The 18,396-nt window shown below is 55.7% G+C and overlaps 2 protein-coding genes across 2 annotated transcripts; one reads left to right on the top strand and one right to left on the bottom strand.

Annotated features, from left to right (window-relative positions):
* Positions 1-111: 111 nt before the first annotated feature.
* On the bottom strand, positions 112-3,377 carry BJ171DRAFT_501651 (uncharacterized protein). Its single transcript, XM_053110688.1, has 7 exons — positions 3,130-3,377; positions 2,865-3,018; positions 2,622-2,739; positions 1,761-2,512; positions 1,482-1,643; positions 683-1,370; positions 112-478 (listed from the first exon to the last, which is right to left on the bottom strand). The coding sequence occupies exons 1-7, from the start codon at positions 3,268-3,270 to the stop codon at positions 334-336; spliced, it is 2,160 nt and encodes a 719-aa protein (XP_052967358.1). The 5' UTR covers positions 3,271-3,377; the 3' UTR covers positions 112-333.
* Positions 3,378-3,735: 358 nt separating this feature from the next.
* BJ171DRAFT_615867 (uncharacterized protein) lies at positions 3,736-17,268 on the top strand (the record flags this gene model as incomplete). The annotated part of the gene is made up of 19 exons (XM_053115338.1): positions 3,736-6,247; positions 6,558-9,942; positions 10,038-10,188; positions 10,338-10,455; positions 10,534-10,694; positions 10,836-11,114; positions 11,340-12,071; positions 12,685-13,002; positions 13,114-13,254; positions 13,342-13,533; positions 13,835-14,014; positions 14,184-14,453; positions 14,529-14,736; positions 14,821-14,960; positions 15,097-15,378; positions 15,503-15,820; positions 15,931-16,197; positions 16,304-16,672; positions 16,857-17,268. 19 exons carry the CDS (start codon positions 3,736-3,738, stop codon positions 17,055-17,057), a joined length of 10,224 nt encoding a protein of 3,407 aa, XP_052967357.1. The 3' UTR covers positions 17,058-17,268.
* Between the last annotated feature and the right edge of the window lie 1,128 nt (positions 17,269-18,396).

Raw genomic sequence — 18,396 nt, 5'->3', positions numbered from 1 at the left:
GGTTAGGGCTGGCGCGTCTGGCGCGGGCCAATCAGCTTGCGTGCGGCGAAAATGCCACGCCCAGCACCACGCAGGAAAGAACCTATCCAGCCATCCGCTCTCGATATGGGTGATGGATGGATGGATGGATGTGTATTCAGGACCTCGAAAAGGCCGCCAGTCGCGCTCAGAAACGATGGTGCCGTTTCGGTTTGTGTGAGGTTCTACTTCTGCGATCTAGACATCTCAGAGCCGGCGGCATGGCAGCCCTCACACACCATGACGAGCGAATCATAGAGTATAGCGGCCGTTTTCCGTGATCGACCCAGCAATGCCATCGACGCCGCTCGTTCCTCACGACCAAATGTCTTTGAGGTATCGCTTGGTGTTCGACAACTCGGCGAGGAACTCAATCGCCTGCACGGCGCCCTCAAGCTTGCCCTCCTTCTGCACAACCTCGACGAGCGCGTTCTGGACTTCCTTGGCCATGGCAACCGATCTGCAGATGCCATTTGGCGAAGCATGAATGAGCAGTCAAGTACAGCACTAGTCTGATATGCAAACTGTCACAGACGGAGGCGCCTCGGCTCTACTTCGACTCATCCCACGGGCAAGGACGCATCTGATGGCAGCATATCCCACAGGGCAGCAGGCGGTGTGCGCAGACCAACTCGCTGCAATCAGCCCGGATACCCCAGCTTACCCGCAGACATAAATCACAGCATCTTTCTGGATCCACGACCAGATGTCGGCCGCATGAGCACGGAGGTGGTCCTGCACGTATTTGAAACCCTCGGGCTCGCGCGACGTGGCAACATGCATCTCGGTGAGCGAGCCGTCCTTCTTGAACAATTCAATCTCAGGGGCGTACAGAGCATCGTCCTGCTGGAATCGGCGGCCGTGGTAGAGGAGCGCGGGGCCGACAGGGGTGCCTGAGTGCGCTTTCTTGTGAGCAGCGCGATGCTTCAGGAATCCAATGAACGGCGTGATGCCCGTGCCGGCAGAGACCATGACAATCGGTCTCTCGAAGGACTCGGGCAGGACAAAGTCACCTGCGGGTCTCGGGAACATGGCAATCTTGATCGCCTTGCTTGTGAGATCGACTTTGCCTTGCTCGACAACACTACCGGTCAGCTGGTCCAGCCACGTCGAGCACAGACCGTGCACGGTTTTCTTGTTTGGCCCCTCGGTCTCGTACTCGACAATGTTGAAGGCAAAGGCAACCTGGTTGGCGCCATCGAGGGGGGAGGATGCGACCGAGTAAAATCGAGGTTGAAGTCGGGGGACAGCCTCGAGCAGGCGATCGACAGGAACATGGCACGAAGGGAAGGTGGCGAGGATGTCAAGCAGGGTGGGGGCTTGGGCACGGAGGGCTTTGTATGCGTTGCTTCCTGCTCCAAATAGACACATTATAGACAGCAAACACAGATATCAATACTATGAAGCCTGCCAGTGATCCGTTGCACATTGGCATCAGTGTCGGCAATGCTGAAGATGGCTACCTTGAGTGCTCGACAGGAACATGAGCTGGGTCTTTTCCTTCTCATCGGACGTGTACTCGGCCAACAGACGGAAGAGGGACTTGCGGGGCAGCGAGTGTAGGTCCAAGAAGTGGCGGAAGATCTCGTAGTAGGATGGCGGGATCTCTGTCTCAAAGGGGGGAGCTGGGGTTGGGGTGGCGCAAGCCAGGGCGGTGGTTAGTGTAGCTGCACGACGAACAAGTATCGAATGGCAGTATCAATGCAGGATGAATTGCGCTTCACGGACGCTCTCATAACTACCATCTTCCTTTTTCTTGGGCTTCACCTCGACGACGGTTTCGGGGTCCAGACCAAGTCGCTTCAAGAGTGGCAGGACCAGTCCGTCAGGGTTGGGACAGACGATGCCAAACGACGAGCCTGGGACGTAGTCCCAGTCCAGCGCTCCGAGATCCAGCACAATCTCGATGACTCTCTTGAGGGCTTTGTTACCGGTCAGGCAGCGGACCGATGCCAACTTGGCCTGGGTGTATGGAATATGCGCCGTGTATGCATACACTGACGAATTGGCGCCGTCCTCGGTCGTGAAGGTCTCGGCGGGATTCCACGTCGACGTCGAGAACGGGAACACGATCGTCCGGCTGGCCTTGAGCAGACGGGGCTCCTCAAACGGAATGACGTCCAGATACGTGGGAGGGAGCTTGGCCAGGCCAGTGAGGGACGTGGCCTCTCCCAGAGACGACATATCGACGACAATCGGCACCGGAGTGTAGTCCGGCTGTTTGGGCACAGCCGGCAGCGCCTCGGCCAGCTCCTTCACGACAATTGTCGCAGTAGACTCAGCGGGAGCAGGCTTGGACAAAGGCTCTGCAGCCTTGGGCTCTTCGGGAGTCTTTGCATCGCCAGTCTTGGTACTGCGAGTGCCAAATGCGGAGACCTTTCCTTCCGCCTGCACTCGCTCGTGATAGGACTGAGATTTGGTCGCATCGAATTCGACGACATTCGGAAGCTCCTTCCACAGGGTCTCCAGCCAGCCCTCGACGGCCGGCTCAAGGCTGCACAGGGCAGAGGGAGTCCAGATGAACCAGTCAGGACAAGGCTATGACACCGAGCGATGCAGTCAAAGCGAGTCTGGCAAGCTCTGGCTTTCGGCGCTGCTCCTACCCGGTTGCTTCATCGGCGAGACCCTTGGGGAACAGAGGCATGGCGCCCAGATCGAGCAGCTTTCGCTCCAAACGCTTGGCGGCCTGGCAGAAGTTGGAATAGTTGGTATCTCCAAGACCTGAGGCGAGTGGAAGCAGCAGTCAGCGCTTCGGATAAAATCGAGGCTCGGCGGACAGACACAACGATGGCGAAACACCAGGACGATGGAGACTGTGGTGCGCTAGCGTCGATCGCTGCACTCACCGAGCATGACAAACTTTTTGTCCTTGAGCGCATCCAGCTCGCCTTTCTTGGCACGACGGAACCAGCGCCAGAACTTTGTCGAGTTGTCTGGCGGATCGCCGTCGCCGGTGGTCGAGGTCACAAAGACCAAAATGTTGTTCTCGGCAAAGGGAACCTGGCAAGAGAGAGCAACAGCATATTCAATGAGCCGTGTGCCCGATGAGATCAATCTGCCGGATGCAATTAGGCTACAGTGCGAGCGGCTTGCTTGTGCGGTTGGGAATACCTTGGCATAGTCGTCCATGACAAAGTGCGAGGACGAGTATCCCCGTTCCTGCGCTTCATGGTGGATGTGCGACGAGATCCACTCGGCATTGCCGGTTTGCGAGGCGTAGAGGACGACGATGCTGCTGGCTTTCTGGGACATGGCGGGTGCGGCGGGGTGACTCTGGACAGATGCAGTGCAGACGCCGGGCAGACGCTCGGCAGATGCTGGGCAGATGCAGGGGAGCAGTGGGCGGCGAGCGACGAGGCAGATCCGATGGAGAAAAAAACGGCCCTGCTTGACGACATGCGCACCTTTTTGGGGACCGTGGCACAGACTGAGCCGCGCGGCTTCCTCGTGACAGGGGGTGAGGTTTGGGGCGGCGGGGATGCTCAGCCCAGACACGTGCCATGATGTCGGCCTTGGTGCCACCGGTCCTGATGCGTCGCCGAGTTGATGTTGCCACAGCGCCGGCATCATCAGATAAACGCCATGAAAGCCGCATCAGGCCCTGAGACTGGCAGCGACGACACATGCTTCGCCGTCTCCGTACACCAACGCTGTTCTCGGATATGAAGCTGCGGCCATCTGTCTGTCTGTCGACGACACCACAGACTCTCTCCAATCATGCGAGCAGCCTTCCGGCCCAGATGCGAGCCCAAGCCCCGCCGCGACAGAAGGGCGCTCCGACAAGTCATTCGTCCGCCTGTCCACACATCAAATCGCCACACCACACCCACATCCGCGTTCCTCCAACGCATCAGGAGACAATCCAGGGAACCTGCTCCAACATCCGCCAGGGCACATCCTATCCCTGCTACTGGCCTGTCGTTCGCGTCGCTCCTGGATCTGCGCGAAATGAAGCCCAAGCAGGATGAGGGCAGTTGCTCTTTCGGAGAGCTCGCGGCTCCCCCAGCCGCGGTAGCCCCGCCACGCATCAAGAAAACCGATCCGCTCGCGCTCGACAAGTTACAGGGCAATCTTCTGTATCCAGATTCCATGTCCGACATCACCGCCCGCAACGGAGGCGTCCTCTACGCATCGCGAACCACCATCGGTACCTCCACGTACGTTTCCGAAACCGTGCCGCTCGTCGACAGCCAGTTCCGCCCGACGTACTTCACCTACATTTCGGCCGCAAACGAGCGCGTCGCCGAGGCGGCAGAGCGCAAGAACCACCTGAAGCAGTACTTTTCGCTGCGGGTTGTTCCGGGACAAGTGGCCATCAATGACTACGAACCCGGCAAAAAGTATCAAGCCACCTTCAAGATCCAAAACTTCTCCAACAAATCCCAGAAGGTCACCCTGCACCCGCCTCGCAGCCGATACTTTACGCTGGTCGGCAAGGAGATCTTCAAGGATATGCAGATCGCGCCTGGCATCGAAGCCGAGGCCAAGGTCGAGTTTTCGGTGTCTACAGCGCTGTCCATGACGTCACTCGCCCGCAGCCCGCATGGCAGCCTGCAGTCGCTGCAAACTCAGCAGCCCGACAGCAGCTCAGCCGAGATTTACTCGGACAAGATCCAGATCGACTCGGATGCCTGCGAGCCCATTGTCGTCACCCTCCATGCCTACCCCGCTGCCCCTGTGCTCAGATACGACCGATGCGTCGATTTTGGGGTCGTTGTTGCTCGACGAGGTGCCGAGCCCGCACCAAGCCGTCCTGAGCGCAAGGTCACTGTTGCCGCCGAGTCGAGCGCCAGCAACAGTGTAACCGAAATCTCCAAGTCGATCGAGTCCTTGTCGAGCCGCAGAGACTCTCAAGAGACGATTCCCGCCATCAGCTGTGAGCCTGTCGTTACGTACCTCCAGATCCGCAATGTCGGTCGAGTCAATGCCCAGTTTAATGTGATTTATGACCATTCACTGCCCCTTCGCATCACCCCGACCTCCGTCACGCTCGGTGCAAATGTCTCCGGGAGTCAGGATCACTGTGTCCTCAAGCTTGGAGAAAGCACAAAGTCCAAGCGTGCCAGACTGCCCAGCTCGTGCGAGCTCAAGATTGAGCTATTTCCCAGGGTCGTTGGCGTCTTTCGAGAAGATGTTCTCATTGACATCTCTGGCCAAACCCTGATTGCGAGGAAGCCCAAGGGCGCAGCTGCAACATTAGCTACCGACGCAGTGCGACAGCTTCGCGACCAATCTTCGCTCGGCTTTATTGTCTCGGCCGTCATCGTTCCGCACAAGCTGCGCCTGCAGAACATCAAGGGCACGTTTGAACTAGACCCAAACAACATCCACTTTGGATCAATTTACTATTCGCAGGTCGCAAAGTTCCCCGCCAAGCTCGAAAACCGCAGCACGGGCACACTCAAGTGGGTCATCACCCACGCCGGCCAGAGTGCACCGATGGTTCCGTCGCAAAAGGACCTTCTTGGACAACACAGCCGCTTGACAGGCACCACTCTGAGTGGCATCGAGGAGAACAGGGCCTTTGTCTCCGTCGTTCCGACAGAGGGTATCCTCGAGCCCAACGAAACCACCATCATCGTCTTCCAGTTTGCCCCATCGGTCACCAATCCGCTGACAGGATTCAAAATCTCTCGATCCGATGCACCCCAGCAGCTCTATCGAGTGCCTATGCAGCTTAAGATCATTGACTCGTCCTCGCAGCAGACTCCCTCCTCAGGCGAAGAACCCATCGATTTGCTTCTCACAGGCGAGGCCTGTCCGATTCGATGCACGCTCTCCAACAATGAAATCGACTTTCCCGACACATTCATCGGAAACTTGACATCGACAGAAATCAGCCTCCACAACTCGAGCGAGCGCTTGGGTCTCAACTACCGATTTGACAAGGTCGCTCACTTCACCGTCTCTCCGAGTCACGGGCATCTCAAACCCATGGAGTCGACGAGCATCGCCATATCCTTCAAACCGCACCAGCTTGGGTTCCTGAAGAGGAGCATGCACTGCATCATCTCCTCGACAGACCCGCTTGTCATTGGATCGGCATCGGGATACAACGACTTGATTGATACTTCGCAGTGTGTCCAGGAACTTAAAACCATCGAAATTCGACTCCAGGGCAGCTGCGTGGCAAAGAGTGGCTCTCGAATAGCACCCAGACCCCTTAAAGAGTGTGATGCTGGCGAGGCGAGGGCAGTCCAGGTGGCCAAAAAGCAGCCGCTTTACAAAGGTACGTGGGCGAATGGAAAATACCGGGCGAATGGAGTCCTGGAGAAACAAACACACACGTTTAGAGGGTCCAAGGACGGACATTTGTGGTTGCGGTTGAGGCGGCCGCATCTGATCGCACTGAATGCCCTCACTCACTTTCTCCAAACTTGGCGTTGTTGCTTTGACCATGAATGGATCGAACGGCTCGGCCGCTTTGCTCTCTGCCAATCGCTTTCTCCCACGCCACTCTCTCACACATTGCTCTCCCCTCAACCACTCCCCGTCACCCTTCTCTCCCACAAATCGCTTTCATGTACCCGCCACTGTAGCCGAGGTCGCCGAGTTCCCCAACAACATCTCCCAGCTTCGAATACCCTCGATACACTCCAAAGAAATGATGCTCGACCAGTGGCAAGACAAGTCGTCCAACCGCCATCGATTCGCAGACTACCTCCGGGATTCGCGAACAGAGCGAGTGAAGAAGGGCCGATCCGAGAATCTCGGCGATGATGGAGTCGTGGTCGACTACCAAAAGCACTCTGTGTACGAGGACTACCATAATACTGATCCGCAAACGGGCCTCAAGATCTACGAGCCAGTCTGCAAGGCACTGAAGTACAAGTCACCTGCATCGGTCGACAACATCGATGATCGCGCCTTGTTTGAGCCCGTCACCAGCGACAATCGCAAGCTGAGGCTGCTGTTCCAGAAGCTCATGGAGCCTGTTGTCCACAAACTCAAGCCCACACTCATCTCCAAAGACAGCAAAGACCGGGCAGATCGCGCACTTGTCACCGCCGCCGCTTCCGACTACGATACGGCCCTGTCGAGCGCCGACCTGAAGAGCATATTTACCGGCAAAGCCACATTGGAGTTTGGACAAGTGACCGTCCACTCGACCAACACGCTGCCTCTCAATTTTCTCAACATCACGCCAAACAAAGCCCCAATCCACATATCGATGCTGCCGAGTGAGTTCAGCATCAGATCCGACGACGTCTCTGGCAATCTGTCGGTAGCACCAACGCACTTGGTTATCCCTCCAATGTCTGTGGCGGGGTTTGAAGTCAACTTTCAGTGCGACACGCCCGGCAACATCAGCAAAAGCATAACGTACCTGGTGAATGGTCGATACAAATATCAGATTCCGGTCGGGTGCACCGTAGCGCCCGTCAACCTCGAAATCAGCGAGGAGAGCCTTGAGTTCTACGTGCGTATCCGCGGTAGCCCCGGTAGTGCTCCGACAGGCTCTCTGGGAGGCATCAGCAGCGATCAGGGAGTCGACTCGAGCGTCACTCTCGCGCAGACCTCTGCAATCGGCAGCGCCAATACCGCATCGACCCACGAGGCGCGCCGCATGTCAAATCTTCAGGCTCAACTCGCAGCGGCCAAGCCCGTCGTCGAGGCGGCTGTTCCATCGACATCAAAGACCATCAGGCTCTCAAACAAGGGAAACTATCGAGCATCCTTCCAGTGGTTCATTCCGACATTCGAGTCAGGAAACAAGACCGACGATAGCGGCGACAAGGTGGCAACTCTTCAAAGCCAGACTTCTCCGGCGTCGCCATTCACTGCCGAAGGTTTCTTCCGCGTGTCTCCCATGTCGGGGACGGTCGAGCCGCACAGCGAAGTCGAGGTACAGGTATCTTATACGCCAGGGATCAAGCATTTCCTGGACGATGTGCTGCAACTGCGGATCTTGGACGATGCCGATGAGGGGTCGTCCAAAATCAAGAACATCCTCAGTCTACCGTGCCACGGAGAAACGGACGTGTCGACCTGCAACCTGCTCACATCCACCAAGCAGGGGCCACTTGACCTGGGCACACTTGCAACTGGCTTTGATCGACTGTCCAGCCCTCACGGTGCACGGCGGGTCTCATCGCACGCCCGTCGTTCCTCCATGACGTCTGGCCCTGGACCGTCGTACCATCTGTACAACAAGCTATTCGAGGTCATCATCGGCGCGCCTGTTGGAAACAGCTCCTCCAACACGAAGATACCCCCACGCGGGTCCAAGATAGTGCGAATCAAAAACCCCGGGTCCTCGCCGTGCTTTTTCCATGCACATACGGCCACGGCCAACTTGGATGTGACAATCCATCCGCAGTTTGGTATCATCGCTCCTGGCACCATTGCGGAACTGATGATCTCGGTGCTTCCCTCTCGGACCGGCGTCTGTGAGGACTCGCTCGTCATCAATTTGATCGGTAACTCCAAGGTTCTGCGCGTCCCCTTCAAGTACGATGGAAAGTCGTCCGACGTCAGCATCCAGCCTGTGGGGCCCGACCTCGAACGGGGCACCATCATTGGCTCGTGGAGCTCACGCGATCTGAACATGAGCAACCGCGGCATGACGGCGTCGCGGATCCTGTTTGACCTGCGCAAATATCCCGATTATGAGATCCGGATCAAATCAATTTTCGACGGAGTCGACGCGAGCACCTCGGCATTTAACCGGATCAGCTCGCCCATGAACCGGAACCGAGCAAAGTCTCCGGGGGCCTTCCAGCGAGGTGGGGCGCTGCGTCCAAAGGAGGACATGCTTCTGCTGGTCAAGCAGCGGATCAAGGCGATAGGATATGTCGACGACTACTTCAACTTTGATGGCACATTTGCCCGTAGTAACTCTGTGCACCAAAGCCAATCGCAAATCCGTCGTCCAGACGATCTCGGAAAGAGAAGGTCCGTCACCGAGCGAGAGGACTTTATCAATTCGTCATCGTTTGGCTCGCTGTACTTGATTGATATTCTGCCCTCCGAGACCATGATCTGTGAGTTGGTTTTCCATCCGCGGTCAGTGCAAACATACTCGTTCAGGCTGCCGGTGTGCATCCTCGGCTCGGTGAGCCAGCCAACCATATCAGTCGAGACCGAGGGTGTTCCTTCGCCCATCACCATCAATCGCATGGGAATCAACTTCAAAAACAAGGTTGTGTTCAGGGACACGGGCTCGTCAGGCATATCGCATTTGAGCACCGCCGCCAAGGACACGTTCAACTTTGAGAGCAACCTCGACGGCAAGCCGATCGAATGGTGGTTTGATCTGGAGCCTCTCGAGGACAGCGACAATGTTTTCAAGTTGGATCCGAGCCGCGGGGTCCTGCCACCGGGCGAATCGCAGACCATCATTGTCTCGTTCCAGCCCGAGACCACAGGCGTCTACGAATCAGTGCTGCCGTTGCATATGGACTACCTCGGAGCCAAGGCGCCGTTCATGATCACGCTGCAGGGGACGGGTGTGGAGCCGTCTCTTGCATTCGACCCACCCGAGATCTTCCTGCCAGTCGTTCCCTCGGGCAGCGAGTCCACAGCCATCTTCAATGTCGTCAACTATGGCTGTGAGCGCACAGAAATCAAGTACAACATCCAGAAAGCCATGTTTGAGCGCCATGGGTCCCTCGATCTGATCTTTCCAGAGGGTAGGCTGCTCAAGAGCGACGGCGAGAAGCTCACGGTCGTGGCCAAGTTTGCTGGAAATGCCGCCAATCCTCCAAAGCCCTTCTCTTTCATGACCAAGATCGAGTTTTGCGATAACAATGGGCGCACCTTCTATCTTCCGGTCTCTGGAGCCTTCGACACATGTATTCTTTCGCTTCCGAGCTATTTGTGGATCAACCGTGCATCGCATCATTATGTCGAAAGTGAAGCCACCGGAGGAATCCGGTTCGAGAGCATTCGCCCCGAAGCCACCTTGGACGAGAATCAGAAACGGTTTGTGCCAAAGCGCATGCGCTCCAAAGGATTCAGCACCAATGGTTTGGTGCAGCTCCCGATGCTGATGCTGCCTTGATCACACCTCGTTGCAGGACTCGAATTCTCTCGGGACCGCGTCCTTTCAAGACACCGTGTGGCATTACGCTAGAAAATGGTGCCGATTTGGCAGCGATTGATGTCTTTCTGCGCGAGACGGGCGATACACTTGCGCGCTGGCTCGACGATCATCTAGGCGTCAGCACGGTAAGCACTGCGAAGACTCCCTACGCGCTCCTCTGGGTGCGAGTATTATTCTGCATCCCTGATCCCGGCTCGCTGAAGGGAGGATGGTGCAACCGTGGATGCTTCGGCTGGAGTATTGAATCTGTCGATCGCGTCGACTTTGACGGCAGGCGCTCGAGACTCCGTTCCCAACAATGCTGACCAACGGCAATGGCAAAGTTATCTTCGACCTGGTCCAGTCGATATCAGGAAGGAAGGTGCTCGGCCTTGCGTCTGCCGGAGCTCTGTGTAAGTACAGCGATTGTATTCGGCCCGGTACATGATTAGAAAGCATCGACGGCTGACCATACTTGACCACGACGACAGCCACCAACGCAGATGACAAAATCAAGATCCTTTACAAGCAGTACGTTGACTTGCTTGACCAACTCGCGGCCGTCGGTGGGCTTGTGAGCTCGGTGCGTGCAGAGTACCTCCTTTCGTGCGAAGACTTTAAACGGTGCAACAACCAGACGATCGAGGCGCTGGTGAGTTGGCTTCTTGTGCAAACAAGAGCTTCTAGATGAGTTCTTGCTATCGGATCAATCAAGCCGCCTCACTGAACACCATCGCTTGAGAGGGTGGCCGCCCTATCTAAACGCCCGTGCTGCTGATGCCTGTACGACCAGAAATCCGATCACGGAGGATACATCCACGACGAGCAACTCGAGCAACACCGTCGTGTTGAGCGGTACTTTGGGATCATTTCCAAAGAGAACTGGATCGTGGTGCTTGCGCAGATTATTCGGGTGTATGTCGCGCAGATGCAAAGCCTCAAGCACTTTAGGGCTCTCCAAGGGGTGCAGAAGGACGAAGCTGATCTCGATTGGAAGCATGGAGGACCCGGAGACATCTACAGTGTCTCGGAATTTGTGCTGTTGAAGTGGGTCAGCTACCACAGCTGGAAGGTAACCGCAGTCTCGCTTGAAGCCTGTGCTTGCGCCGTGACCCAGATGCCAAAGTGGGGCTTGGATGATCTTAGCAGCACGGGCTCGAGTCTGTTAGTACAGGTGCATCCATATAGATGGGAATTCGAACATAGCACTGGAGTGATTGATTTGTTATCGGCCGCTGCTGGAAATAGCTCACCCTATGATCCGTCCGAACAACCCATGGATTCCCTGACTTGACAGCGCACTGGAGTCGTCAAGCGCCTGCTCGACTTTTCACAGAGCTTCAAGGGCTGCACGCCCCTGATGGATTTGCTCGTGGCACACATTCCCTCGTTGCAGCAGCTCTATTTTTCCGAATTCAACCGAGATCCGGTGGAGCAGGAGGAGATCTTGAACAATGCCACAATGATCACGGCCGCCCTCTGCGACCTCTATCCGAACTGCAGCGGCGTCAACATCCCGCTGCACCGGCTGCTTGAGCCCGACTACCATGAGATCTATTTGCTGCTGCTGTTTCTGTACCAGACACTGCCGAGCTTCATTCCCAAGGGCACGATCGAGTTTCGCGGGCAGCTTCACGAGCGAGTGACGCACTCGATCGAGCTGTTCAACCCAGCGAGCCGAGTCCTGAGCTATACCTACAGCATTGTCGGCTGCCCTCACTTTGAAATCACCAACGAGCAGGCTCTGAGTCTGAGTCCCAAGTCGTCGACAAAGATCGAGATCTCCTTCAAGAGCCGCTTCAGCCGCAACGTTGAGGCGCAGTTGATTCTCAAGTCCAAGAAAATGGGTTTCAACAACGCATCCATCGTGGTGTTCAACCTCGTTGGATTCGTCACCGGATCCAATCCAAAGAAGGCGTTTCGCATGGAGTGTCCCATCTATGCCCTGCCACCTGCGACAACAGATATTCCGATCACAAACCCGTTTCCGGAGAAGGGCCACTTTTTCGTCCGAATACGCCAGTACCGGGTATGTCGGCGGCAAACTGGGGCCGAATATGCAGCAGGAACGGGCCGAGTCGGCACTAATGCGGCGACTCACTTCCATTCGTATCGTAGAAAGTATCGGCTCAAGCTCATTCGCAGAGCATCTTGGGAGACGGCTCCGTGGAGCCACCCAGCAAAACAAAGGCATACGAGGTGGATAAGCCCGTCGCGTTTGTTGGATTCCAGGGTGTCAACGCTGTTCATTTGCGCTGAGACTCGTCGCTGGGGTAGCCAAGAGAGAAGGATGCGAGTGACGGTGCGAGTTGGTCGATCCGGACTGCGGTTCCAGCTTTGCGACACTTACAGTTGATACGATTCCATTTGTCACATCAGCTTATCCCAACCGAAGTCTACAACCCATTGCCATTCCGCATCAGCACCGAGGAACTGTCTCTTGAGGCAAACGAGACCGTGGCAATCACACTGTCGTTCCTTCCGTTCGAGGCAAGTGCGGCATCGCTGGTGCTCCTGTCTCTCGCTCTATATCGGTCGTCCTATGGCATGCTCTCATAGTCGCGAGCGCCACATTGATGGCAAGTCACCGCATGAGTCACTTTGCAAAAGCTAACCGGATCAATATGCGCCCTTGGCCATAGTATGGCTTGCACGAGTGCATTATCGAGTTTCTCGACGACAATCTTGGCGAGTTCTCCTACCGCATCGACGGGCGAGCCACGCTTCCACAGCCTCTTGAGTCCTACCAATGGACATGCAAGGCATCACTGAATCTAGAGAAGCCTGTGAGAGTGATTCCGATGAATGTTCACCGCGACAAGGCTGTGCACTACATCCTTCACACCCCGACGGTCAGCAAAACGCATACGGGCGGTAAAACTCGGATCAAAGAGAAGGCATCCAGTCAACTGCTTGACCGTGATCAGTACACTATCCCAAAACGGAGCGGCCGATTCAAGGTAGAGTTCCGCGGCTACAACAGCCGGTACAGCGACACGGACAATGATTGCTCGAGTTCTGAGTAAGATTCGTGCCGAGAATATGCTCCTGATCTGATCTACTCTGTTTAGGTCGAATACTCGTCGCAGTACTTCCACGGACCAGCAGAGATTTTGGTCAAGGCGCCATCTGACATGTCTGTGAAGGACAAAAAGAACGTATATAATGTCGACCAAAACTATACGGAGCTGCCGATCACTTTCACTCCCCAGGTGTGCATGAACAGCATCCGAAGATGATGGGCATTGGCTGCAAAGGAGCATCGGTCCAGCGAGCTAACAATCACCATGACACAACAGCTGCCCGGAAAGTACGTTTGCAAAGTCGTCCTGTCGTCCGTGGAGGCTTCGGATGTCCGCGTGTTCTTGATATATGGCATCGCCATGTCGGAGGGAACCAAGGCCGATCTGGAGTTCACAACACCGGCACGGCAGCCAATCACCCAAGATATACCTATTGTGAATCGAACCGAGGAGGACTGGACAATCAAGGTAATTGGCATCGGTGCCTGTGCAGATCCTGTTGTCGATAGATGCCGATCACAGCTGCTCACATTTCTGTCATCACCATCACCATCACCATCACCATCACCATCAACATCAACATCAACATCACCATCACCATCACCATCACCATCACCATCACCATCACCATCACCATCACCATCACCATCACCATCACCATCACCATCACCATCACCATCACCATCACCGCGGAAACCGCGCTGTAATGCACTATCAGTCGACACTTCAAAGCCAATACTTCTTTGGTCCCTACTCCGTTACTGCCAAGGCCGGAGCCTTGACCAATTATCCGCTTTCGTTCTGTCCAACCAAGGCTGGCGAAGTCCACGGGGTGCTGACTCTTTCAAATCTCCAAACCGCACAAAAATACATCTACAACCTGCACGGGTTTGCTCTGAATCCGCTTGCGGAGGAGCATCGAGCGATCAAGTCGGAGGCACGCACGATTGTAAGTCGAGAGTGATGCCGTGTTCGAGCCGGAGGACATACAGTCGTGCTCTCTCTGACGATCAAGATCATCCGCTGCCGCACGCGTGCTATCTGTGCCCATGGCTAACTGTCGTGGTCATTCCTTACTTCAACCACTTTCATACTCATCGCCGTTGGTCAAACTTTAGCAAAACGAGGTGTTTATGGTGCGAAACTACACGGAACACGACTCAGAATACGATGTTGTTACCGACATCCCTCATGCGTCCGGTGACGCCGTCATCTTCGTGCCAGCCGGCCAGACGGTCGAGTACAAGCTGAGTATTGTCACCCGCAACTCGGGAGAGTTTACCAAGAGCATCACGTTTACCAACAAGAACGACGGGAGCTTTGTCTGGTACACTGTACAGGTAGGTCGCAGCGCTCAACGGGTTGCTTCCGATACCGAGTATACAAGGGTTCGTTGGGCCCTGGCGAGTTTGATGCTGCAACTGTCGCAGCACGAGGACTGGGACTAACGGATGGTCGCGCAGCTTTCCATCAAGCCGCCAAATCACGAAGGCACAATCAAGATTGCCTCTCCAGTGCGAACCGCCGTCGCTGCTGAGATTCCGTTGGCCAATCCGCTTGACGAGGAGATCGAGTACCAGGTCGCCATCAGCGGCGTGGGCCTTCGTGGAGAGCCGACCGTCCGAGTGGGACCCAAATGCCAAATCACATACAGCCTCATCTATGCCCCAAGTAAGTAACCGCAGCAAACGAGCAGATTCTGTGTGGAGACCTGCGGCGCTGGCCCGGCTCTAACATCGGATGGCGTCATTCCAGTTGTCAGCAACGTGTCGATCGGGAGCATCAAATTCAGAAACGATGCCGTGGGCGAGTTCTGGTATCAGCTCGATCTCGAGTCTACAGATCTTCCCCCGATCCCACTCACCGAAATGAGCTGTCCACTCGGAAAGTGCGCGGTAAGATCAGCAGAGATCGACTCAACAGCCTTTGGTGTTGCATCGTAGTGCGCACACCAGACTCCCCATCTTGAGCATAACCGTGCTACATGCTGGCTGCTGCTAATGATAATGATAATTTGAACACCCCTCTCAGTTCCAACTCGTTACGATCGAGAACCCGTTCGACTACCCAATCGTGCTTGAGCTCCGACTTTCCAATATTACCGACTTTCAAGTCGTGCACCCGGTTATCTCGGCGCAGAAGCTGGCCAAGATGAAGCGCATTTCGCTGTCTAACACAGCCAGCGTCACTCTCGAGCCGTTCGAACGAAGCGAAGTGCAGTTGATATTCTGGCCAAGCTCCCTGACCGAGATTCGACAGGGGTCTCTGCATATCATGAGCAGCGCCATCGGTAACACCGAGTATCTGATCAAGGTGAGTCTCGGCCATGACGAAAGCGCTGTGCTGGCATGTTGTTTCGGATATTCAGAAGGCAGAGTGAGCAGTCTTGCACGACGACGCAGGTTTGCCAGCGACTGACAGCCTTGATCGTGCACAGGGCCGTGGACTTCTTCCCGAGACAATGGAGGAGTTTGTTGTAAGCGCCGAGCTCGATCAGACGACAACATCGGTGCTGGTATTTACGAACCCACTGGTCGATCCGATTCCAGTCAAGATCGCGCTGAAGCCAAGCGATGCCTTCAGCGGAAGCGCAAGCGACTTTGCGCTGATTCTGAACAAAAAATCAAAGTACAGCGTGGGAGGGCTCGAGAACCTGGAGATTCCTTTCAACTTCACGCCAAAGACCATGGGCAAGGCTAGTGCTCAAATTGTGGTGGAAATGAGCGAAAAGCTCGCCTGGGTGTATCCTATTCGGGTGAGTGCTCAAGCGTGCCCGCAACCTGACTCGATGCATAAGCCGCCTGGAAGCCGCCTGGAATCCGTGTCCTGAAAGCAGATGTGCTTTCCCGGCTCTGCGGTGTCTAGGGAATCGCCGAGACGTCTATGCCCCATCAGCTGCAGGTTCTCGAGTGCCGCTCGCGGGAAAAGATCGAGCGCCATGTCGAATATATCATGATCGGATACAACGACATCGCCGATGGAGCAGCACACAAGACTAGCGGCTGGAACACCAGAACACGATTCGCCCTGGAGTGCTCCAGGGATGTCAATGAAGAAGAAGTCAAGACCTCGCTGGCCTGGCGCATAACAGAAGGCACTATGACGAGAGAGGGACTTGTGCTGAGGTTCAACGTAGGTCTCCGCAAAGCAATACTCCTCCAGCAGTTTGACTGCTGGGCAGCGGAGAGGATAATGGCCTCGCCTCACAGAAGGGCTCACTGTCTGACTGTTACTGCAGGTCACCTACTCGCCGATCCGGCCAATCGAGACACTGCTAAGCCTGGTTATCACCCAGAACTCGACTGGGTCTCGATGGAAGTACCCCCTACGGCTCATTGCCCGACCACCGGCAATCGACGATGTCATCGTGGTCGAAGGAGCCATCAACAAGGTTTCAACCGTGAACTTTGTCCTGAAAAACATGTCGGCGCTGCCTCGGCAGTTCAGGGCGTACTTTACCCACGAGTCCCCAATTGAGTTTCAGGTGTCCCCTTCGACGGGCAGTCTGGTGCCGGAACGAGACCGCCGCGAAAGCGACAATATGTTTGTGATTGGATACAAGCCCATCGCATACGGAAAGACTCTCATCGGAACCTTGATGATCGAGGTGAGCCGAGCTCCCATGTGGACGCAACTTGAATCGGGCGGCGTCATGTATTTTGACCTGGCAGTAGCGAGCTGGTTGGAAAACGCCCATTTTCGGTGGCTACTGGTTGGTGGACCATGTCCCTGAGTATGGATGAGCAGAGGAACGAATGACCGGCTCTGACAAGCAACTCACACACCCACAGGCCGAAGACATATCGTGGACATACGAAGTCCGAGGGGCCACGCCGCATTACCACCAGCCTGCAGGCTCCAATGCCTCTGGGTCAAGGAAAGGCTCAGGATCACGGACCACATCGAAGGCGCCGGTATCCAAGAAGAACTTTGTGCGGGATGCTTCGTTGAACCCGTCTGTTCGCAAGGTTCTGGAGCGACTCGCTGAGTAGAATGTAACCAGAGCACTTGATTCCGAGAACGGCACGGCGATGCAGTTTCCGACACGGCAATTCCTTCAACCCTCGTGGATTCCGTGCTGTAGCCGCATGAAATGTCATATCGTTGGCTCTATCGTTTGATATCGTTTGATATCGTTTGTTCTATCGTTTACCACACGGGACATTCCAAATAAGCATGTCGAGGCTTACAAACGAATCAGCGTCCGTCCAGGCTGTCTTGCTCTGTAGAATCAGGACGACAGTATATCCAGAGCCCCATCACGATGTTGCACATTTGTTGGCTCTTCGGTGTCAATCGTCATAGTCAAACAGGTGTATTCAGAGTTGCATGGCTCGAAATAGATTTGTCGTCAGGGCTCTGGGCTTGAAGTGGGCCCGAGAATGTTTGTGAGATTGCATCCGGGGCAGCGTTGTCACCAGGACGCTTGCCATTGCTGCCATAGATCGAGGTTGTTGGCGCGGATGTCGCCAACGATGGCGGTGTCGTTGTGGGCGCTTGCTCCTCAATGGCTCCTGTATCAGTTGGAGAGGTGTTCGAGCTCAGCATACCAGTTTGAGCGATGTTGTTGGATTGGTGTATGGTCTTGGCTTTCTTGGTGGGTGGCGACGAATTGGCGGCACCCGATGAAGCGCCGCTCCTATATGCCGCCCTGCGAGCAGCAAAGTCGGGCTCGTTGTTCCTTGGAATCGAGTTATACGCACGACGAGGATCCCAGCCGTCGGATGGCGGATACGAGTTGATGTGTCTGTAGCAGAGTGAGGCAGTCAGCCATATCCCTCCTTCGTGATGAACCCGGCAGAGGGCACATCGACAAAAGATGTGTTTCTTCTTGCCTTTCGTCTCGATGCCAGGAGGAGGAGGAGGAGGAGGAGGAGTCGGGGGGCGGCTGCACAGAGTGGGCAGACACTGCTCACGACGGACAGGCTGCAAGGGAGGCAAGATCGACTGTGGAGACTGTGGAGACTGTGGATGGACGAGTGCACTTGGACATGGAATGGAGACTGGGGAGGTGCTATGGAGAATGGGCGGGGCCGGGTGGTGCGAGACTGCGTAGGGGGACGGAGACGGGCACGGCATTGGATAAAATTGTGACATGGGGGGCAGGGGAGACTGCATTGGTGGCGCTTGCGATGGTAGAGTTCGATGGGGCAAAGAATCGGGTGGATGGCTGCGGATACGTGCTGGATCGTCGAGCCGATGTCCTGAACGAGCAGGAGCAGGGAACAGACCGGGCCATGGCAGGATTGAACCCGGGAGAATGTGATTCCGAGGGAGAGGCGCTGCAGATGAACCGAGCGGATACGGAGCTGGCCAGCGATGCGGTGGCGG

The sequence above is a fragment of the Polychytrium aggregatum genome (assembly GCF_025602895.1).
Source record: "Polychytrium aggregatum strain JEL109 chromosome Unknown BJ171scaffold_15, whole genome shotgun sequence".
Lineage (NCBI taxonomy): Eukaryota > Fungi > Chytridiomycota > Chytridiomycetes > Polychytriales > Polychytrium > Polychytrium aggregatum.
The sequence above is the reverse complement of the archived record's forward strand: the minus strand, read 5'-3'. Positions and strand labels throughout refer to the sequence as shown.